This window comes from Prionailurus bengalensis, chromosome C2, assembly GCF_016509475.1.
Source record: "Prionailurus bengalensis isolate Pbe53 chromosome C2, Fcat_Pben_1.1_paternal_pri, whole genome shotgun sequence".
Taxonomy (NCBI): Eukaryota; Metazoa; Chordata; class Mammalia; order Carnivora; family Felidae; genus Prionailurus; species Prionailurus bengalensis.
In genome coordinates, this window is record NC_057350.1 from 152,972,942 (window position 1) to 152,996,871 (window position 23,930).

A 23,930-nucleotide genomic window follows, 5' to 3' on the forward strand; every position below is an offset into this window, starting at 1 on the left:
CAGCAGCTTTAACAAAGCTTCTCCAGAAATTTTTAAGGCAGGAATTTCTTAAAAAAAAAAAACAACTCTTTATTTTGTATAAATGAAGAAGAAAAAAAAACCCCACAAGACACCCATAGTCTGAATTCCTTTCTAAAGGAAAGGAATTCTCTTTCACCTGGCCATTCTGTCCTGGAAGGGTGGGGCATCGTCTTAGACGCATCTGCCCACTGGGCCTCGCTTGCTGTTTTATGGCACTCATCTGTAGATAGCAAGTCTCTGTGTTCATGTTTCTCTGCTTTTGTTACAGGCAACATTTAAGGGCTGGATGGATATCATGTACGCAGCTGTCGACTCCAGAGGGGTGAGCTCGTGTTCTGCCATGTTACAGAGAGTGCCAGGGTCACATCAGGGATGTTATCACTACACGGTCTAGAACTTCCCACGTTGTAGTTCCACTGGCTAGCGTTCTTGCCCTGTTTTCCTTGGGACAAACACTATGAAATAAGGATCAAAAAAAAAAAGTTTCCATTCATCTTCTGATGAGTATTCCATTCCGTTCTGCTCCAAAGCCCAGTCCTGTTTCTCCATAGTGACCAAGGAACAACCTCTCACGGAGGAGAACTTGGACAAAAGGGATTTGGGATGCTTTGGAGCCAGAAGCAACAGAATCACAGAATGCCTTGATTTTCCTCTCTCACTTCTTTTCCAAGTGGGTATACAGGCAGAAGCCAGATTTCAAAGGGTGCCAGCCAAGGGCTGTTGGGAAGACCTTACAGACGGACTGCGTCTGATAAGAGAGGCTTCCCATGGCTACAGTCTCTCCAGAGACTAAACGGGCTTCTGGCAATTGCCACCTGTTAAATTCTAGTTAAATAAGAAGTAAAACCATGGATTCCCAAAGTTGGAAGGGTACTCAGCCATCTAGGCCATTTCTCTTTCCCAGTAGGGAAAACCGAGGAGTAGAAGGGAAGAATGCTGCCCAAAGCCATGGAGTAAGCAAATGGTTGAATCAAGAATGGAGCCAGCGTTATTTTTTTCCTGTCGTCACACACATGTTGTTCTGTTTGAGAGTCTGCAGGATGGATGCCTGGCACATAGTAGATGTTCAATACATGTGAGCTGGTAGAGGCATCACTGGGGGTGTGAGAAGTGGCACAGTAGTAAATTATAACAAACGCAGTATTTTAAAGTGTTAATGTGCTTAATTTTTGTCTTTTGAGTATATGACCTTCACCCTAGTTTACCTGAGGCATCCATTTGCCTTGAGGTGGAGATGGGGGATGGGGAGGGAATCGTATGCAGAAGTCTGCAGGAAGCGTGGCTTACGTTATGTTCCCTGAGCGAATGATAGGTGGGTGGCGGTGGGTGGAGGGATGCCCATCCTGATGCTGGTCCTGGGACATTATAGCTGGTATGTGCTGGCACCTAGCATGATGATACCCTTGTCTGTGTAGTCACAGAGAATCTTGCGGGTCTCAAATATTGGTGAAAACATGGGCCTTTCTCCCCCCTTAACTCTTCCTGGCCTTAAACACTGACTCTCTGTCATGTCCTCTACTTGGCTCCCTGGCCCAGCAGGCTACTCCCATCACTTACCAAAAGCCCATCAGGGCGGGCCCATGGCTATCAACTCCATTTCCCAGCCTCATGAAAACTGAGAAGTTTGAGAGACTCTTTCTGTCCAAGTATGCTACTCTAACCTCTTAAGTCATCCTGCCTACACAATGTATCCCAGGCCTTCCCAGCAGCAGCTTCCTTTTAGAAAAATACAGAAGTTGAGCAAAACTATCCTCTTTCCCCCCTTCATGTTCCTTTCAATTTACTGAATCCCAAGTCCCCTCTCCAAACCCATGGAGGGAGAATCAGGATACACATCTCATGACTCTGATGTTCTCTGTCGCTCTACTGCTTTTTCTGGGTACAAGAGAGGTGAGCTTTTATCATTTACTTTCCCTAGTTGAACCTCCCTTTGCAGGATGGTTAGCCTGCATTATAACCTTATTTTAAATGTCAGATGCTGAGTGGTGATTCTTTCCATTATATAGTTTTTGTACTAATGGCTACCCTTAGTTCAAACAAATGGACATCTCAAGCCAATTGGGACCAAGGCCAGGTACTCTTCAAGGCAAAAGACAAAAATATTTTCAAATATTACCTTCATTACATTAGTCTGTGTGGTGGGTATTAAATAGCAAACATCATAAAAACATTCAACAAGTGACAGAGCTATCAACACTCATAGATATATCTTCGCATGCAATCTGGAGAAAGAAAAGAGAACTCTTCCTGCCACCTGTCCCCAAACTGCATAAAGCCAATGACAATGTGAAGAACTTGGACAAAGGGGATTTTGGATGCTTTTGGTCACACCTTGAGTTGGGGGAAGTTAGTTGTGGTCCATTTTTGCGTCTGCTCTAGAGCTTGATTATTAATTCGCTCATCCATCCATCCATCCATCCATCCATCCATCCATCCATCCAAGGTGTATTGAGAATCTACATGTCACATGTCACAAAGTATGCCCAAAGTATTCCCAGTAAACTGGGAATTCAAGAGTGACCGGGCACAAGCACAGACTAAATACAACAGTGGTCTCTATATGAAGGATGTAGCTGTTCATCAAGAGTTGGTAGTCACCTCTGCCTGAAGGGACTGTGCCCCTTCTCCAGTGGCCTCATCTCCAGTCTGGCTCCTTCCAGTTATGTGTCCATATAGACATTCTAGAGACCTTCTCAAAGGACACATGGGGTCATGCCATTCCCCAATCTTACAACCCTTTCATGATTCTCTATTGCTTAGGAGAAAAAAGCCTACGCCTCTTTTCACATGCCCTCCCCATTGCATGGTACAACTTAAGCCCCTCAAGGGGAAGCTTAAAGAGGGTCTCCCTGCATGAGCCATGGCTGGTTGGAGGAGGCTGGGGAGCTAAAGCTCCTGCTGAGAGACACTGTGGTCTTTTAGATAAGGTAGTTAAGATGGCTTCTAATTTTCTCCAGTAATTGTTTTCTTTTCTTGTTTAAAAAAACTCCCTAACAGAAAGAACTACAGCCAGGGTTTGAGGAGAACCCACAAAACTACCTTTTCTTCGTGGCTTTTATCATCTTTGGCTCATTCTTTACTCTGAATCTCTTCATCGGTGTTATTATTGACAACTTCAACCAACAGCAGAAAAAGATAAGTATGGGGGTTGTTCTGATTTGGTGGTTTTACGTCTTCCCCAAAGGGCTTGGAAGGAACACAATGCTGATCTAGATTGTGGTGCAAAGCATCATCTGCATGGGAACAAAGCCACCTGGAGAAGATTCTTGGAGATATGGCTGAAAAGAGATTGAGGATAGCTGGTTTCTATTAAATCGCTGCGTTTATTCTCCATTCTACCCCCTTACACAGAGGACATTGTTGAACCCCAACAGAAAAACACGTACTAGGATTAGTATTTATGACTCTACAGTCATATTTAAGTAACCTTTCAAGTGTACCTTGTAATCCAAGATAAAAAGAACTCTCCTTTTCCAGCAAACTTGTGTCCTGGCTCCCAGCACGTGAGTCTCGGCAGATTTTGTGAAATTACTTGGAAACAAGTTGGTTGGGAAAGAGGCAGGGTTTTTTTAGGGAGATTTTTTTCGTCATGCATTGTAATAAACAGATGTGTATTTTTTTTCTGATTCTGTAGTCTATAAGGGGATGTTTAGTGAATGCGGAAAATAAAAGAAGACTAAAAAAATTTAATCGCCACTAAAGTGGTCACTAGATGATAACAGTTTTAGAGTAAGCCTCATCAGTTACTTTCTCACTAAATATGTATTCCTTGTACATGGTTGAGATGACACAATATTTTTAATTTTGTAGCACCCCCTTCCCCATTAGTACTGAACCCATGTGATGAAATCATCTCTATTGTGAGAATTTTCAGGGCTGAATTGCATCTCATATTATAGATAGATAGTAACTTATCTTAATCATTCCCTTCTTTTTTGGACATTTAGGTCATTTCTAAATTTCTTGCTCTTCTGAAACAATCGTGAACATTCTTGAAATTCTCTCTGTATCTGTGATTATTTTCTCAGGATAAGTTTCTAGAATTTAAGGCATTAAACATATATTGTCAAATAACCTTCCAGAAATGCTGTGCTCGGTGCTCCTTGCAACAGGATTGCAAGATACAAAAATGCCTGTTTGCTCTGTTCTCATCATTCGTATTTTTATAATTTTTCGTTTCCAGCTTGATGGGTAAAGGTGTTATTTCATTGTTTTATATTCATTTATTTAATCATTTGTGAGCTTATATATTTTTCAGATTGATGGCCATATTTCTCCCTTTGTCTCTTTTCCAAATGGAAATTGTCACTTTTTCTTATGTTTTTATATATTAAGTCCAATTTGTGACTTGCTTCTTATATTTCTGTAATGACATTTTTGATTTGTAGGCATTTAGTATTTTTGTGGGGCCAAACTCCCAGTCTTGTCCTTTTTTGGCCTCTTCTCTTACATGTAGGAACTGAATCCCCAAATCCTAAAATCAGGTAACTAAATATTCACCTTTGGTTTTCTAACTTTTTTATGGCTCTTTTCAATTTTTCTTGAACTCTTGTAATCTATCCAAAATGTAGACTGATACTGATTAGCTTTGTTACTTATTAAAAATATTTTTTTAATGTTTATTTTTGAGAGAGAGTGAGAGAGAGAGCGAGCAAGGGAGGGGCAGAGAGAGAGGGAGACACAGAATCTGAAGCCGGCTCCAGGCTCCGAGCTGTCGGCACAGAGCCTGACGCGGGGCTCGAACCCACGAACCGTGCGTGAGATCATGACCTGAGCCGAAGTCAGACGTTTAACTGACTGAGCCTCCCAGGTGCCCCTGATTAGCCTTTAGTGACTTCGGGGAAAGTCACTCATTGTCCTTCTGTAAGTTTACTGCTGCTATTACTTGGAGGTGTGTGGTGTGGCGTCACCTCTGTTATATGCGGCTTGACTGCAGTCAGTACTTACAATTTGGATGTCAAGGCCTTGTGATTTTAGATTTCAGCTTACATTTGAAATCACTGTTTTGATCAGGCCATGGCATTTCGTTTTGTCTTTACTTTTTATTATAGAAGATTTCCAACATGCACAAGACTATACTAAAATGAACCTACACTACCCATCACCCAACATGTTTATTGATTTAAGAGCTTCTTTATGGGGGCGCTTGGGTGGCTCATTTGGTTAGGCGTTCGACTTCGGCTCAGGTCATGATCTCACTGTTCATGAGTTCGAGCCCCGCGTCGGGCTCTGTGCGGACAGCTCAGAGCCTGGAACCTGCTTCAGATTCTATTTTTCTCTCTCTCTCTCTGCCCCTCCCCCTGTTCATGCTCTGTCTCTCTTTCTCACTCAAAAGTGAATAAAGCATTTTTAAAAATTAAAAAAAAAAACATCTTTATGGCATCTCTCCCCTTATCCAATCCTGCCACCAGATTTTTCAACAGAGCAAATGACAGCACATCATTTCATCCACCGATATTTCAAGACATATCTCTTTTTAAACATAAACACAGTCCATGATCACACCTAAAAAGTTTAACATGAAATCTTTAAGCTTGTCAAGTACCCAGTCAACATTCAGATTTCTTTGAGTCTTTTCATTTTCTTAAAATATTTATCTTTCATCCTTTGATCAAGTGATCTTAAAGTTTGTTTCTTTTCAAATCAGGATTCAAATCAGGTCCTCCCGTTTGACAGCTTCCTTGCCATCTGGAATGACAAGATGTTCCAGGGCTAAGTGGTATCACTCCTGTGTCCGATCAAGAATCAGCCATTTCTCTAAGGAGTTCTGTTTTGGTTTTTTTTTTGGGGGGGTGGGTGGGGAGGTGGTATCCCAAGATCACAACCTGGAACGCTCATTGCCATTGCTTCTAGGATTTTTCAGTGGCCAGAGCTATTCACATGTAGGACTTCAAGGAAATGTACGTAGAAATATGAATACTGGTCATTCACGTTGAGAACTGTAAGGTTTTCACTTAACCTCTTCTCTGATAATAACTTGAATTGAATCTCTTCTTTCCCATGCTGAGAAAACCGATTCTCACGGGCACAGGAAATGATAGAATCAACATTTTCCATGATTACTCATTTTTGCTTTATACCCCAACACACACACAGGACAGTCTCAGAATAACAGCACTAATACATACTGTCATGATGCATATGATTACTGAAGACGCATATCTGCCAGGCATCCTGAGACAATCTGGTTAACTTCTAGGGCTGCATTTTTTTTTTTTTACAAAAAAAAAATGTTTTTTGTTTTTTTTGTTTTTTTTTTTTTACGGTGGTACAATATACATAACATAAAATTTACCACCTTAACCATTTTCCGTGTACAGTTCAGGGGTATTAAGTACATTCATAATGTTGTGCAATCGTCACCCCTACCCATCCCCGCAACTCTTTTCATCTTGTAAAACCGAAACCCTGTACCTGTTCAACCCTGCCTCCCCATTTCCCTTCCCCCTCCCCCAGCCCTTGGCAACTCCCATTCTGCTTTCTTTTGCTATGAATTTGGCTGCTCTGAGTACCTCGTGTAAGTGGAATTCTATGGCATTTGTCCGTTTGTGATGGACTTATTTCCCTCAGCATCGTGTCCTCAAGGTTCGTCCGTGCTGTAGCATATGTCAGAATCTCCCTTTTTAAGGCTGAAGAATATTCCACCGCGTATATATGCTGCATTTTGCCCAGCCGCTCAGCTCTTGATGGACGGTGAAGCAACCTGGGTTGCTTCCACATTTTAGCTTTTGTGACTAGAGCTGCCGTGAACATCGGTGTGCAGATATCTCTGACTCCCGGTGGTGAGCATTTTTTTTTTTTCCATAGGCCTGTTGCCTATTTATATGTCTTCTTTAGACAAATGGCTAGTCGAGTCCTTTGCCAGTTTCTGAATTGGATTGTTTTATTTATTTATTTTTATTTATTTATTTTTTTAATTTAGAGTATAGTGGACACATGATATCACATTACTTTCAGGTGTAGCACATAGTGATTTGCCAACGTTACGTTACGGTGTGCTCACCACGGTGTGGCTGCCATCTGTCACTCTTCAACATTATTACAGTATCACTGCCTCTATTCCATATGCCGTGCCTTTTGTTCCCATGACTTATTCCCTCCATAACTGGAAGCCTGTATCTCCCACTCCCCTTCCCCCATTTTGCCCACCCCCCCCCTTCCCTCTGGCGATCATCACTTTGTTCTCTGTATTCTAGGTCTGATTCTGCTTTCTGTTTGTTTATCCGTTTGGTTTTTAGATTCCGCATAGGCGTGAAATCATGTGGTGTTTGTCTTTCTCAGTTTGACTTATTTTACTTAGCATAATACGCTCTAGGCCCACCCAGGTGGTCACAAATGGCACAAACTCCTCCTTTTTTAATGGTCGCATAATATTGCACACACGTGTGCCATATCTTCCCTTTTTTTTAATGTCTATTTATTTTTGAGGGGGAGAGGAAGAGAGAGAGAGCGCGCCCAGCATGGGCAGAGAGGGAGACAGAGGATCCAAAGCGGGTTCTGCACTGACAGCAGAGAGCCCGATGTGGGGCTCGGATTCATGAACCGTGAGATCATGACCTGAGCCAGATTCAGATGCTTAACCGACTGAGCCACCCAGGCACCCGCCCCTGTAGTACATCTTCCTTCTCCATTCGTCTATCAATAGATGCTTAGGTTTCTTCCATGTCTTGGCTATTATAAATAATGCTACAATAAATATGGAGGTGTGTGCATCTTTTTAAGTTAGCGTTTTCATTTTCTCTTGGTAAATACCCAGGAGTAGAATTATTGGATCATATGCTATTTCTATTTTTAATGTTTTGGGGAACCTCTGTACTGTTTTCCACAGTGGCTGCACCATTTTGCATTCCTACCAACGTGCGTGAGGGCTCCTTTTTCTCCACATTCTTGCCAACACTCGTTCTTTCTTATCCTTTTTATTTTAGTCATTCTGACAGGTGTGAGGTGATATCTCACTGTGATTTTGATTTGCATCAAGATCCCAACAGTGATGTTGAGCCCTTTTTCATGTGTCTGTTGGCCATTTGTATGTCCTCTTTGGAAAAGTGTCTATTCAGGTCCCCCGTCCATTTTTTAATTGGGTTGTTGAGTTGTATAAGCTCTTTATATATTTTGGATATTTACCCTTACTGGATAAATCATTTGCAAAGGTCTTCTCCCATTTAGTAGGTTGCCTTTTTGTTCTGTTGATGGTTTTCTTCACCGTGCAAAAGTTTTTATTTCGATGTACTCCTGATAATTTATCTTTGCTTTTTTTCCCCCCTTGCCTCAGGAGACATCTAGAAACATATTGACAAAAATATTACACTCATTCATGATAAAAACTCTTAACAAAGGGGATTTAGAAGGAAATACCTCAACGTATTAAAGGCCATATACGAAAAGCCCATAGCTAACATCGTACTCAGTGGAGGGGAAACTGAGAGCTTTTCCTCTAAGATCAGGAAGAAGACAAAGATATTCACTCTTGGCACTTTTATTCAACATAGTACTGGAAGTTCCAGCCGTGGCTGGAGACAAGAGAGTGAGACAAGAGAAAAGGAATGAGTCATCCATATTGTTAAAGAAGTTAAATTGCCACTATTTGCAGATGACATGAAACAATATGAACAAAATCCTAAAGACTCTACCAAAAAACTACCAGAAGTGATAGATAAGTTCAGTAAATGTGCAGGACACAAAATTAATACCCGCCAATTGGTAGCATTTTAATACACTAATAATGAAGTAGCAGAAAGAGAAACTAAGAAAACAACTCCATTTACAATTACACTTAAAAGAATAAAATGCCTAGGAATAAATTTAATCACAGAGGTGAAAGACCTATACTCTGAAAACTACAAACATGGATGAAAGAAATCGAAGATGATATAAATGGAAAGATATTCCATGCTCATGGACTGGGAGAATTAATATCGTTAAAATGTCCATACTACCCAAAGCAATCTATGGATTCAATGCAATCCCCGTCAAAATACCAACAGCATTTTTTCACAGAACAAGAGCAAATAACACGAAACTTTGTGTGGAACCACAAAAGACCCTGGAGAGTCAAAGCAATCTTGAGTAAGAAGAACAAAGCTGGAAGCATTGCAATTTCAGATTTTAAGATATGCTACAAAGCTGTAGTAATCAGAGCAGCATGGCACCGGGGCACAAATAGACACACAGACCAATGGAACAGGATAGAGAGCCCAGAAATGAATACACGCTTATCTGGTGAATTAATCTGTGACAAAGGAGCAAGAATATACAATGGGTGAAAAACAGTCTCTTCAACAAGTGGCGTTGGGAAAACAGGACAGCTACGCGTAAAAGAATGAAACTGGACCACTTTCTAACACCATACCCCAAAATAAACTCAAAATGGATCAAAAACCTAAATGTGAGACTTAAAACCATAAAATTCTAGAAGAGAACACGGATAGTAATTTCTCTGACATTGGCTGTTTGGTTTTTTTGTTTTTAAGTTTTAGGAGTTTTCCATATATTCTGATTAATCCCTTATCAGATACATGATTTCTGATATATAAGGGGCACCTGGCTGGCTGAGTCAGTGAAGCATGTGACTCTTGGTCTTGGGTTTGAGTTGGAGCCCCATGTTGGGTATAAATATTACTTAAAAATAAAATCATAGAAAAATATGTATATGATATATACATATATAAAATAAATACATATACATATATATATATGTAAATATTTCCCCCCATTCTGTGAGTTGCCTTTTGGCTCCACTGATAATGTCTTTTAATGTACAAAATTTAAAAATTTTCATGAAGTCCAATTTGTCTCTTTTTAATTTTGTTCTCTGTGCCTTTCACATCACATGCAAGAAATCATTGCCAAATCTAACGTTGTGAAGTTTTTGTCCTATGTTTTCTTCTAAGAGTTTTATTGTTTTAGATCTTACCTTTATGTCTTTGATCTTTTTTGAGTATTTTGTGTGTGTGTGTGGTGTTAAGGATTTACCTTTATTCTTAGTGCTGGGAAAATTGGGGATATCCAGTTTCCCCAGCACCATTGTTGAAAACACTGCCATAAGGCTGTATATTTTTGGTCTACACTGGTAGGGTGAAAATTCAAATCCCACACTGTCATCAAGGCAGGCCTGGATTCACAAATTATCAGGGAAGACTGGATTTTTACCCAGAGTCCAAACTAAGTTTCCTACTTATCTTCCTCCACCAACAGACAGATTCTGTTTTCTTCTTCACCCTGTCATTGGTAGCACTTGGGGAGTCCCAGATTCATGGAGGCATCTTGGTATAAGCCCACTGCCTTTTTCCCTCATGACTCCCTTATACTTATTAAGGCCCAAGATTCTAGTTTTTACAGAGATTAGCAAATGCTCTTGGCCCACAATGGCTTCAAGCTAGTTTCCTACTCTCTGTCTTTTTTGATCACTATTGATTTTCAGACCCTGGAGATTTTCCTGTCTTTTGTGCCAGTTTAGCTGTACGTTTTAAAAGAATTTGTTCTGATTTACCCAGCATTTCTAGATATTTTACTCCCTCTCAAATTTTCCAGAAACAGAAATTCTTGTTCATATTTCTATTCTTTCTTGCTCAATAGTGACATTTCAAGCTCTCTAGTTGTTGCTCTTTTCTGAGAATCGGTCAGAACAAATCTTATGAAATCCTATTAATGGTGGTATGTGCATTTATACACTTATTCGGGAGAATTTTAATTGCCACTTCGTGAGAGTTTCTGTTTAAATGTTTGTTACTAGATTTTTGTTGCACTGTGGTTTGATTTATGAAACCTGAAATATATTCAGTTCTTTTAAAGATTCCATGGCTGTTTGCAAAGAGTAAGTAATCTTTGTTGACATTCTAAAAAGTAAAATATAGCTGATAAAAGTAACATTATTTCCTCATTCCTTAATTTAAACCCTGTTACCTTTCAGCCTTCCCCTAGAGTCCCGCCTCTTTTGCTTCCCACTGGAATTTTAGGATAGAATGTAGTAGAACTTTGAAACTGTTTCTGAAAATTTAGAACTTGTTTCCAAAAAAAAAAAAAATACTGTTAATGATAATTAGCTCTCATCTTCTCCATATACTTAGGTGGTGAAGATATTTTTATGACAGAAGAACAGAAGAAATACTATAATGCAATGAAAAAATTAGGATCCAAAAAACCTCAAAAGCCCATTCCGAGGCCTCTGGTGAGAGCAATTGATTTGTTCTAAACACATAGATCTATTAAGTGGTCTTGAGCTCAGATGTCTACTGTGCCATTCTCCTTTATTTTTTAAGTTTACAGACATTATCTAAGAACTCCATAAAAACCCAGATACCCTAGTGTCTTTAAGGAAATGAGACATTCAAATTCAATAATAAGAACTTAGGCAAAAAACCTTTCATTTGCTTTTTGGTAAGCGCACAATAGGTGTTTAGTATATGCTCATCGCAATGATGTGAACTTAACAGTTTAAATCTTTTTTTTCTTTTTTAATTTTAAATTCCAGTGTGGTTAACGCACAGTGTTATATTAGTTTCAGGTGTCGAGTATAGTGATTCAACACTTCCGTACATCACTTGGTGATGATTGTGGCAAGTGCACTCCCCCCCTTTTTTTTGTACGTTTATTTCTTGAGAGAGAGAGAGAGAGAGAGAGAGAGAACACAAGTGGGGGAGGGGCAGAGAGACAGAGGGGGAGAGAGAGAATCCCAAGCAGGCTCCACACTATCATTGCAGAACCCAACGCGGGGCTCAAACTCACGAACCGTGAGATCGTGACCTGAGCCGAAATCAAGAGGTGGACGCTTAACTGACTGAGCCACCCAGGCGCCCCACGGCAAGTGCACTCCTTAATCTTCATCACTTATTTCAGCCCTCCCCCTACACACCTCCCCCTGGTAATCCTCAGTGTGTTCTCTGCAGTTAAGAGTCTGTTTCTTGGTTTGTCTCTTTCTCTCTCTCTCTCTTTGCTCGTTGGTTTTGTTTCTTAAATTCCCCATGCAAGTGTGATCCTATGGTGTTTGTCTGTCTCTGACTGACTTATTTCACTTGGCTCTAGCTCCCTCCATGTTGTTACAAGTAGCAAAATTTCATTCTTTTTATGGCTGAGTGATATTCCATTGTGTATATCCACCTTTGCCCATTCATTAGTTGATGGACACTTGGGACTGTTCCCATAATTTGGCTATTGTAGATAAGGCTGTTATAAATATCAGCGTGGATGTATCCCCCCAAATTAGTATTTTTATATTCTTTGGGCAAATATCTAGGAGTGCGATTGTGGGACCTTAAGGTAGTTCTACTTTTAAGTGTTTGAGGAAACTCCATACTGTTTTCCACAATGGCTGCCCCGGTTTGCATTCACACCAACAGGGCAAGAGGGTTCCTTTTTCTCCATGTCCTTACCAACACCTGTTGTTTCTTACGTTGTTAATTCTGCCCACCGCGACAGGTGTGAGGTGATTTCTCCCTGTAGTTTTGACTAAATCTTGACCAGTGTAAAATGTATTTATACTATCCTTGACCGGTCTTTTCTGGTGTGAAGTCTAGGCCATGCCTACTGGCTTCCGCCTCACCAGCATTTACGACGAAGTTTCTGTGTCGGGAGTTGACACACCTTTTTCCGCAAAGGGTCAGATAGTAAATATTTCAGGCTTTGCGGGCCACGTGGTCTCCACTCTGGCATTAGCACAAAGGCAGCCGTAGACAGTATTGAACTAATGGTCATAAAGCATGGCTGTGTTCTAGGGCAACTTGATTTATAGACACTGAAACTTGGATTTCTTTAATTTTCACATGCTGACATTTTATTTTTCTCGTGAGTTTTCCCCCAAACATTAAAAAAATGTGACACCCATGCTGAGCTCCCAGGCAACACAAAAACCAACTGCGGGCCAGATCTGACCCCTGCTCTCTGTGAATCGTGCTTTCTCAGGTAGTCTGGGTCTGTCTCAGGCTTGCAGCTTAATTGAGGCTCTGGAATTGGGGCACACCAGATTAAAAAGGGATGGCTAGCCATAGTTAGCAGCTCTGACAGGTGAGTTTCAAGGGAGGGAGGGGGCTGAAAAGTTCAGGAAGGCAATATGGAAGAGGGGCTTGATGTCTGCAGCGTGTAGAGGACATAGAGACTTCCACTCGAACACGAGACCCCAAATGATCCAAGGTATGTTTCGTTTACTGCTATTCCCGTGACGCAGAATAGAGCGTGGCACAGCGTGTATTGTCCGTGACCATTAGCTGAGTGAGAGGTTATGTTCGAGGGTCCACACAGAGTCCACGCCACTAGGATTAAATATTTGCGTTGCGCTAAAAATACCTGTGAGTGTTCGGGCAAAGGGTTTAGAATTTATACCAGGAAGAATTTTTCACTGGGAGGTTAATGATATAACTATATTTGAGGAGGTTGTCATTTGACCTCGAGCCAACAAAAAAGACAGAGAGAATTTTTATTTGCCCGTGGGTGTTGTGCAACCGCTGATTTGGGACTGGTTGGTCCTAGGTTTGAAATTAACTGGAAGACTCAAGAGGCACAGTATGTTCCCACGTATTTACCTGTCGACCTCATAAAGGGTATGAAGCAAGCAAGGCAGCACACAGCCAGACAGATGTTGCAAGGGCACAGATGCAGCTTCTAGGCCTTTCCGCTGCACTTTGCATGCTAGGCTGCAAGCGCTGAGCTTCCGGTGGGCACGAGCTACTTTACCCCAGGGAAGCTGCCACCTCCGTGCTTGTGGCCCATGGATTGTCTGCGGGTAGGTGTCACCCCGTAATCCCCTGTGTAGCTGCAGCTTACCAGTCATAGCTTCACACCGAGCGATTCCAACAACCGAGTATCATTTCCTCAGTTAACGCATCACGTTTACGTTAACTTCTATGTTCCAGACAGCAGTCTTGCAAGAGGTAAATACATACTCCCCGATGTCCCTGAATTTAAGACTTTACATCAGCTGTTAGCACTTAACTTGCAACTTGATCTCCCTACTGACATTAAAAAAAAATTTTTTTTTAAATGCTTATTTATTTTTGAGAGCGAGAGAGACGGACAGATCGCAAGTGGGGGAGGGGCAGCGAGCGAGGGAGACACAGAACCCGAAGCAGGCTCCAGGCTCCGAGCTGTCAGCACAGAGCCCGGCGCGGGGCTCGAACCCACAAACTGTGAAATCATGACCTGTGCTGAAGTCTGGCCCTCAACCGACTGAGCCCCCCAGGCGCCCCTCCTACTGACTTTTTTCAATCTCTAAAATCTAAATATTATCTTCGGGACAGATGAATAACAATTGCACGGGGGGGGGGGGGAATCTAACTGTTTTTACCTGAGCAGTGATGCATTTTCTTTTTAACAGTAGAGGAAGGGATCTGGAGTCATTTCTGATTCTTCCTGAACCATCCACACAGTGGCGGGGGGGGGGGGGGGGGGGGAGGGGGCTCCATTACCGGTTTAAAAATGATACTGAGGTGCAGGATTCACTACATTCTAACGCTTTTTTGTACATGCAAATGCTTTTTTATCTCTGCCAACTTAGCTACCTTGTATTCTTGATCTCCTCTGTTTGTCAGAGTTGAACTCTTAGGCCTAGGCTTACCCTCCCTCGCTCTTAGTTCTTGCCACTCACTGGGCTTCCCCGGACAGCGCCCTTAAAAGTACCTTTTCTCCAGTTCCTTTCTGACTTCCCAGATGCATTCTCACATAGCAAATGCAATTGACTTTCAAGTTTCTCCTCCAGACTCCTTTAATGATTCTGGGACAAAATTTGGAAGACACCAACTTACGTGTAGTATCCCTCCAGTGCTGTCCCTAACCCCTCTTCTCATTGCTCTCACCCTTCCTGACTGATGCCGTTCACTCTCATGGTTTTAAGTCATGTCGGCACTGGTGCCCTTGAACTCCACATCTGCGTTCCAGCTCTGCGCCTGAGCTCCGTACCCATACCGTTACCTGCCCAGGGCCCTCGGATGCCTCACTGGTGCCTCAAACTCAGTGTTGTCAGGACAGATCTTAACATCTCCCTCCGAAATTCCGCATTGTCTGCTCTGTGGCTGGCTGACCGGTTCCACCAGCCTGAGATGATAGCCTCAGCTTATCATTTTCCCGCAGCCACCGCCATGAAAACACACTCCTTCTGCATTTACTTCCCTCTTAGCTCTTCGACCTAAATGCTTATATCTCTCTCCACTATCACCACCACCAGCCACCATCATCTTTTGCCTGATTACCGTAACAGATGCTAGGGTTCTAATGATGATTCTTAGGGGTTTAGGAGTTTTCCAAGTAGACTGGCGTGTGTATATTTTGATTGGGTGATAATACAAAATACCTTAACATGTACATATATTGTAAAACAATCAATTTATAGTCAAGCATGCCATGCAATATTAGTGTCTGAGTTTGTGTTCAAGAATAGCTTTCCACTAAGAGCAAAGTAGTGCTTCACAGCTATTAGATTACGGAAAATATAGTGGAATAGTTGAGTCATATCGCTGCGTGTGGTGGGTTAGGTGTGCGAACTTGAGATAGAACCTGTACCAGGGCAACTGTGCATCGTATGGCCATCTGTGTACCAGCCAACTGTGCAAGTTCACCACCAGTAATAAAATGAAATCATTTTTCCACTTCTGTCTTTAGTAATCATTGCCTCACAATCCCATTTACTTAGCCTTATTTTCAAGTGAGCCACATGTGGAACATTGGCATTCAAGAACTGCTCGCATACAGAGTTTGGGTTAAGTACAAGGTCTGACTATTCTGAATTAATGAACGGAGCCTTGGGGATGTGAATTCCATTTTGTCCAGCATACTTATGTAAGCAGGTATTATTGAAGTCAAAGTAAAGAAACAGCTGAAGTATAGAGACCAAAGGTCATCTTTTTGTCATTAAATCCAACATGAGCTGTTCTATTTTAGCAAAACATCATCCATCATACCAAAGTTACGCTGTCACTGAGAATTTTTAATTTTTTGTGTTTTAAAATGGAATTAAAGCTGTAAGCCTACAGCTTAAAAGCAGTCATGTAATTAAATTTAAATGAACATGTATATGCAAGAATTTCTTGCTTAAAAAGGGTGTTCGTTTTTCGAGAAACTGCTTTAATTGTGAGGGAGGACAAATTCTGTCGTGTGTGTCTTCCTTATGTACGTGACTTCGTTCTTACAATGCAAAATGATCTAAGATTTCTTTTCTTTTCCCCCTCTCAGAATAAATGCCAGGGTCTCGCGTTCGACCTGGTCACAAACCAGGTCTTTGACGTCATCATCATCATCCTCATTTTCCTCAACATGGTTATCATGATGGCCGAATCAAATAACCATCCCGAAGCCACAAAAGCCATCCTTGAGGAGCTCAACCTGGCCTTTGTGGTCATCTTTACAATTGAGTGTCTCATCAAAGTCTTTGCTCTGAGGCAATACTACTTCACCAATGGCTGGAACTTATTCGACTGTGTGATCGTGGTTCTCTCTATTGTTAGTAAGTAAAATCAGAAGCCAGAGGGGCCTTCCTCTGAGAGCTAGAAGTAAATCTTATCATTTGGTAGCGTGTCCAGACTATCCGCAACGCAACAAATTAGGCTTAACGTGGATTCTGAGAAAAATAGGTGTACTGATGCCATTCTCGCCTGGGAAGTTGCTAGGAGATACGGAGCAATTTTCATTCTCTTGACTGTTTACATGAGTGAAGTAGAGAGTCCAATAAATGTGCGGATCCATTTATTCAGTGGAGAGAGACAAAGTTAAGATGACCTTAAAGTGTTTGTGGGGGTACCTGGTACAGTCACATAGTTGAGCCAAAGCTCTACCTTTCCTGTGCAACTATAAGCTCTCGTCAGCATCTTTTAGTTTGGAGGATTTGGCACTTAGTTCCCACGGTTTTCCTTAGTTCAAAATCCATGTGGATATCAGATCACAATTACTGTATCCCTGGGACATTCCTAGGCCCTCTCTCACCTCCCATAAAGGGCCTCCATGGCTTCCAAACTGGGCTTCCAAGAGTGTGTCCTAAAGATAAACAGAGCTTTCTCTTTTTTCTGAATCCCACGTTAACCTAAACCGCAGCATGAACGATGCTTGTCTCTACTGCTTGGACCCCATTCACCAACCAGCCCCACTCTATAATCAGTATATTTTTCTTAACATAAGCAGGATTACCTAGAAGATTTATGGAAGAAGAATACAGAAAAAAAGAGCTGTTGCTGTATACCTTTTATAACACACATACATACACACACACATCAACTTTGAAATTAAATTCTTCATGGCTAAACCGTGAGAGTTAACACTCTGGGTTTTTGCAGTTTGCTTTTAACTAAACCGATAATTTGACTTTTTATAATTGTGTGCAACCACCCAGAGGCCATTCTCGCAGTTCAAAAAGCAATGAAGATAATGAAAACTGATTTCACAAGTGGGAGCTTTTGTGCTCCTTCAGAAAGGATGCGTTCAACAGATACGCGAGATCAAAATATTTCGGTTCCTATCACTACGGCAGCAATGCCGATGTTTCCAAGAACGAGAAAATGGTACAGATGATAGTCTGTTCTGGCTTCTAAGCCATGAAACTTGTGTAGATAAAGTTTAGCACTAGATCCTTCCACCCGCCTACAGTGAAATGGATCGCTTATCTTCGTCAATCACTTCCAATCCCGAGTCCTGGTGAAACTGACAGCAACAGCAAAACCAGAAAACTGTGGTAAGGATGGGTCTTGGCACAGCCCTCGGAGAAACTTGAAGAGCCCTTCCTCCAATATGTAGAGAGCAGCTCACTTATCCCACCGCTTACTGAGCTCCTTCCAGGCAGTGCCAGCCATTGTGCAGTTTGTGGGAGTATCTCTTACTTCTGTCCTTTGAACAACTGCTAGGCAATTTGAACAGACCCCAGCAGAGCACTGTATCGCATTTTGCTCCAGTGGATGAGAAAATGCATGCGCTGAGCCAAATCCTACTCACCGATGTGGGCAGCATTTTATCTGCCTTTGCCAGTAGATAGATATGCCACCCAACACTAAGCTTCTACGCTTCCTCAAGCTCTTTCCTAAGCTTTTAGATAAATACAAAATGAGTGCGAGTCAAAGTGAATCTCTCTAGGAGTTGACGAGGCAGGTGACGTATTGAGACTTACTCACCTTAAAGAGTCAGAAACTGAGAAATTAGCTGCACACCAAATCTCATGGTACACAGAAGAACTGAGCTCAGATAAAGGACGGATTACTGTTGGCTCAATTAGTCAGAGAAATATTCGTGGAGGAGGTGGCCTTAAAGGGTGGACCTCCTCCAGTTGTTGCTAAATTGGAACTTAATAAATTCCACATCTACCAGCGTCGGCTGCAAAATTAACATGTGAATTTAACTTCATTGGCACAACGGGGCAGCTGGTGAAGTATATTATCCACCACTTCTCTTTAGTCATTAGGTGATAGCAGACAATTCTGGCTGCCCACCCCCCCTAATGACCTCAGAGGACCCCCCAGAGCAAGACCAAGGCCATATCTACACAGGGTAAGCAGGTTCCAGCCGTTCTATAATATTTAGGCCAAAATGTGAGCTGTTTCAAATCCTGTATCATTTCCTTGCAGAGCAGGCGATGAGAGAACAGGATGACATTTTAGGGCAAATATTCAGCTGTTTGCGGAAACCTCTGCTCGAGACGCTCTTTTGGGGGGTGTCTACAGCAATACGGAAAGTATCTCCAGTCCCTCAAGCTTTTTGAGCAGACCCCAGGAGTCCTTCCTTGGGATGAGCATATTGACAAATATGAGACGCCCATGGCAGCTTCCGCCCAGATTTGAGCCTCCCAACACCTTCTCCCTCCAGCCCTGTCATCACCTGTAGCAGGCTGTGCTCACATTCCCCTACACAAAGAGGAACTGGCCTTTTTAAGGAGTTTTGGGGTTAGAATTTCCACAGTTTCTGATGACAGCTCAGGTTCAAGCCAACCTTCGGTAACAGACATTCCTCCCTGCGCTCTAATCTGAAGGACTCCACCCTTAGTTTATCTGTTTTCCATCTGTTTTCCACTTCCATTTCCAACAAATATGGAAAACTATTTATCCCGTGAATGACTTTCAATACCCGGCACAGAAAATGTACTTCGAGTGTATGAGATAACTCACAAAATAGTCTTTTATAAACTGCATTCTCTTTCCATTCCTTGGGTGCCTTCAATATTTTAGATCATCTCCTATTCCATCCAAAGTCCCATCTTAAAGTTGTACGGTGCTTGGAAATTATTTTCCAAGTTAAGGCACAGATAGATATTGCCCTGATGTTGGTAAGGGTGCGGTGCGTAAATTGCAAAGTACCGAGAAAAGTCGGTCACGCTAAGATTCCAAGGCAGTGGCGACAAGCTGCATCTGAAAGCAGTGTGCCTGCTGGAAATTAATCGACCTATCTCCTTCTCCTAAGGTGCCATGGTTTCTGCCTTGGAGAACCAGCAGCACATTCCCTTCCCTCCGACGCTCTTCAGAGTTGTGCGCTTGGCTCGGATTGGTCGGATCCTGAGACTTGTTCGGGCAGCACGAGGAATTAGAACCCTCCTTTTTGCTCTGATGATGTCCCTTCCCTCTCTATTCAACATCGGTCTTCTGCTTTTTCTGGTTATGTTTATCTATGCCATTTTTGGTATGAACTGCTTTTGCAAAGTGAAGGAAGGGTTTGGAATTGATGACATATTCAACTTCAAGACTTTTGTTGGCAGCATACTCTGTCTCTTCCAGATCACCACCTCGGCAGGCTGGGATGCCCTCCTCAGGCCCATGCTGCAATCAAATGATTCATGCAACCCCAACTTAGACAGCCGTCACCTCCCTGCCATAGCCATAGCCTACTTTGTTAGTTACATCATCATTTCCTTCCTCATTGTTGTCAACATGTACATTGCTGTGATCTTAGAGAACTTCAATACTGCCACTGAAGAAAGCGAGGACCCTTTGGGTGAAGATGACTTTGAAATATTCTATGAAGTCTGGGAAAAGTTTGACCCAGAAGCAACACAGTTTATCAAGTATCCTGCCCTTTCTGACTTTGCCGATGCCCTTCCTGAGCCTTTACGGGTGGCAAAGCCAAACAGATTTCAGTTCCTAATGATGGACTTGCCCATGGTGAGTGGAGATCGCCTCCACTGCCTGGATATTCTCTTCGCGTTCACCACTAGGGTACTTGGTGACTCCAGCGGCCTGGACAGCATGAAAGCAATGATGGAGGAGAAGTTCATGGAGGCCAACCCTTCCAAGAAGTTGTATGAACCCATAGTCACCACCACCAAGAGGAAGGAAGAGGAAAGATGTGCTGCTGTTATTCAAAAGGCCTTTCGAAAATACAAGCTGAAGATGTCCATGTGTGCCTTAGAAGACGGGCCTCGCTCACCACTCCAGACACTCTGCAATGGAGACCTCTCCAGCTCCGGGGTGGCCGAGGGCAAGGTCCACTACGACTGAGCCCCTACCTCCACCCTTACCTCACAGCCTCACAACCTTGCCTCCGGCCTCTCAGCTCCAGGGGTCCACAGCTCGGTGTGTGAACAAGCAACTGACCCCCCAGAATAGCCATCCCATTTCTTTTTCTGCCTAAAAGAAGTGATATGTCAATGTGTATTTCAAATGGTTCTTACAGAGATAGACGATAAGGCTGCCTGACTATCAACCACTGGCAGTATCTTAGCAAGGAAGACACTAGAAGGGCTGTAGAGGACACACCAATGTTAGGATTGAAACACAGTTCAAATCATGGAGAAAAAAAGAATAAACAAAACAAAAACCACATTAAAACTGTAGATGGTGTTTTTCCATATTGTTTCTAAGCACATTGTTCAATACCTTCGTTCAGTGTTTTCCCCAATGCAAGTATGTGGCTTATCCCATATAACTCCTTTGCATGTTGAGTAAAAATTCAAAACCTGCCAATAAATAAATAACCTATTGCAGATATTTTTTTTTTTTACCAGCCATTAGTATTTTGGTTTTGTTTTGAACCTAAGGCATGATCTTGACTTCTCAGTTCCCACCCTATCTTTCACCAGCTGCAATCTCCGTTATATACATTTCGAAAAAATAAATAAATAAATGAGACTTTTAGTTGGCCTTTCATTCAGATGGCACACTAAAAAAACATCTTGTTTGGCGGTTGTCTAAGGAGTCATTTAAAAGTGGTGCTTTGCTTCGAATTTCGATGGAAGCCAGTCATATGCTGATAAATGTATAGCAGCTGGCTCTTCAGGAAAAAAAAAAGGGGGGCCACGATTTGTAACATGTACTGATTTCTGTGGTGAACTCTCCCATCAGGCCTGATTTCAGGCTACCGACATGATATTACTGAATGTGGAGCGGGGAAGAGATGCCCGACCAGTTCTCATGAGCTGGCCCCGGCACACCACTGGCTGGAACCAGTAAGAAAGCCTCCCTTAATGGGGCGCCTGGGGGGTTTAGTCGGTTGGGCATCCGACTTCGGCTCAGGTCATGATCTCATGGTTTGTGAGTTCGAGCCCCGCGTCAGGCTCTCTGCTGACAGCTCAGAGTCTGGAACCTGCTTCGGATTCTGTGTCTCCATCTCTCTGTGCCCCTCCCCAGCTTGCACTCTGTCTCTCTCTCTCAAAAGTAAATAAACATTAGGGGGAAAAAAAAGAAAGCCTTACTTAAAATATCTGCAGTGGCCACCTTGGGCAGGGAGAGCACCTTCTTAGCCACACACGGACCCCTGGGTGGGGGAGCCGTAGCGGGTGAGCTGATGAGCCCTATATCCAGTTCTGGCTGAATGAGTGAAATGCAGTCCAGAGAACCAACCAGGCCTCTCTCAAAAGGCCCAGGACCTCCCTAAAAACTGGAGGTGTCTACAGACCAAGACAGGCTTGGCAAGAGGCTGCCCTGGGGGCGGAGAACCTGCCTCGTGACAGTGGAGGCGTGGAGGAAAACCCTGTGCAAACCGGGGCTGCAGGCAGGCTGGAGGGGCTGGTGACTGCCAGCGGCCCCGGGTCTCAGGTCTGAGCCTCTGACCTGCTGCTCCTTGTCGCGGGGAGGGCACAGGCTCTGCTTCGCTTTAGCCACAGACTGAGCCACGCTTCCTTCACTAGATGGCAGCAAATGCCCGACGTGCTCTTTTCCGAGCGCTGCCCGGCATCTGTGTGTGAGCCTGGCACTGGGAGACCCAAAGGGCTAAGGGAGGAAAGCCAAGGCGGGAGAATTATCCAAATCCTGGGCGGGTGCTAGAAGTCTCTCTCCTCTGAGAGAGCTCGCACCGTGCGGGGCTCCAGGATACCCCCAGGACACAGAGACGATACTCTGTCCTCCTGGGGCTAAGCTGCATGTCCAGGGCAAACAGTCCTACAGGCACAAGAAGCCAGGCGTCTTGTCTTCTGAGTTGTATTTCCAGGCAAATCAGCCCCTGCTGAATTCAATCGACAGCCATGTCCCTGAGGGCTAGTGCAGGACCACCCTGGGTAAACTGCTCACAGCCAGTAGCCCTTAACGTCACGAGCACATACGCTGGTGGGGAGGGGAGTCAGACAAGGACTCATGGGATAATAATACAATGCAACGTAACAGGTGCAGTAAACCAGGGACATCCCTCTGTTCTCGAGAGTGTGACTGTAGTAGGCAAGCTCCCGGGAAGGCTTCACAAGAGAAAGTGGGGTACCCGACGTGACACTGATAGATGTGCAGGATTGTGGCAAGGGAAGCTGGCTCGGGAGGGTGCTGAAGTGGAGACGGCAGAGGTGGCACCGTGGAGGGGAAGGAGAAAGGTGTAGAAGGTGTAAGGAAGGACCGGCCATCCAGCTGACCCATTGGGACGTAAGAGCACCTTGGTGGAGCAGCCCCAACAGAATCTTGGAAATGGGCTGTTCTCTGAAGAGCCTTAAATGCCAGGGTGAGGAGTTATAACATATTTAGGTAATAGGGAGGCACTGAAGGTGTTTGAAACGGGGAGAAAAACTAATCAGAGGATGCAGGGTGGAATACAGTGGAAAGAGAGCAGAATACTGGTCTTGGAGGGGAAGAGGCACTGAGGAGGGAGGCAGGGGCAATGCAGCGTGACCCTAGGATGCTTGTGCCCACTGGCCGGCCGTGGTGCAGGGATCCAGGGGGAACCTTAGGATTTGAGGGTCAAGGTGACAGGGTAGACAGCAGTACAAGTTGCCAGGTTCATGACTATAGGAGGGCAAGAAGTCATTTGATTTCATGGGTACAGCGGAGGAAATTTTTTATATAAATTTTTTTTAATGTTCATTTATTTTTGACAGAGAGAGAGAGAGAGAGAGCATGAGAGGGGGAGGGGCAGAGAGAGGGGGAGACCCAGAATCCGAAGCGGGCTCCAGGCTCCGAGCTGTCAGCACAGAGCCCCACACGGGGCTTGAACCCACAGACCGTGAGATCACGACCCGAGCCGAAGTCGGACGTCCAACCGACGGAGCCACCCAGGCACCCCTGGCAGAGTAAATTTTTTATTTTATTTTTTATTTTTTACCAGTTCGGAACATTTTTAACAGTTGGGAACATTTTGAAGGTTTAAGATGCCGTCCAAGTGACGGTGTCCGGCCAAGACCGCGAGGATAAGGCATGAGCAGGGATGGCGTTTGAAGCCCCAGGAACAGATGAACTCATGGAGGAGAGGAGCATACCCAGATCTAGAAGGAGGCAGAGGCCTCGCCCCGGGGGACATGCTTTCAGAGGGTAAAGACGAGGAGGAGAGACAGTTCGGCCAAGGGCGCGGGGAGGCAGGGGAAGGGAAACACGATGCCAGGCCGTTTGGGCGTGGAGCGGGCTTCACGAGAAATTCACAGCCAACAGGACGAGTTACGTGGTCCCACCTTCCCACCCGTTCCACCAAGAAGCAAGCCAGGAACCAGGACGCGGGGTCGTTGGGTTCCAGGAAAGGACCCCACTGCCCGCTCTTCTCCCTGTCTGTGAAGCAAGCATGAGACCTTGCCGTATACACAGTCCGGGCTCGGGAGCCGGCTGCTCGGGGGA

The 23,930-nt window shown here is 43.7% G+C and overlaps 1 protein-coding gene across 1 annotated transcript in view; it reads left to right on the top strand.

Annotated features, from left to right (window-relative positions):
• Positions 1-21,038, top strand: part of SCN11A (sodium voltage-gated channel alpha subunit 11) — an 85,728-nt gene extending 64,690 nt beyond the window's left edge. Inside the window, 5 exon segments of the mRNA XM_043595719.1 lie at positions 290-343; positions 3,019-3,156; positions 11,084-11,188; positions 16,177-16,447; positions 19,378-21,038. Of these exon segments, the coding sequence (XP_043451654.1) occupies positions 290-343; positions 3,019-3,156; positions 11,084-11,188; positions 16,177-16,447; positions 19,378-20,408 (1,599 nt within the window). The 3' untranslated portion in view covers positions 20,409-21,038.
• The last annotated feature ends 2,892 nt before the right edge of the window (positions 21,039-23,930 follow it).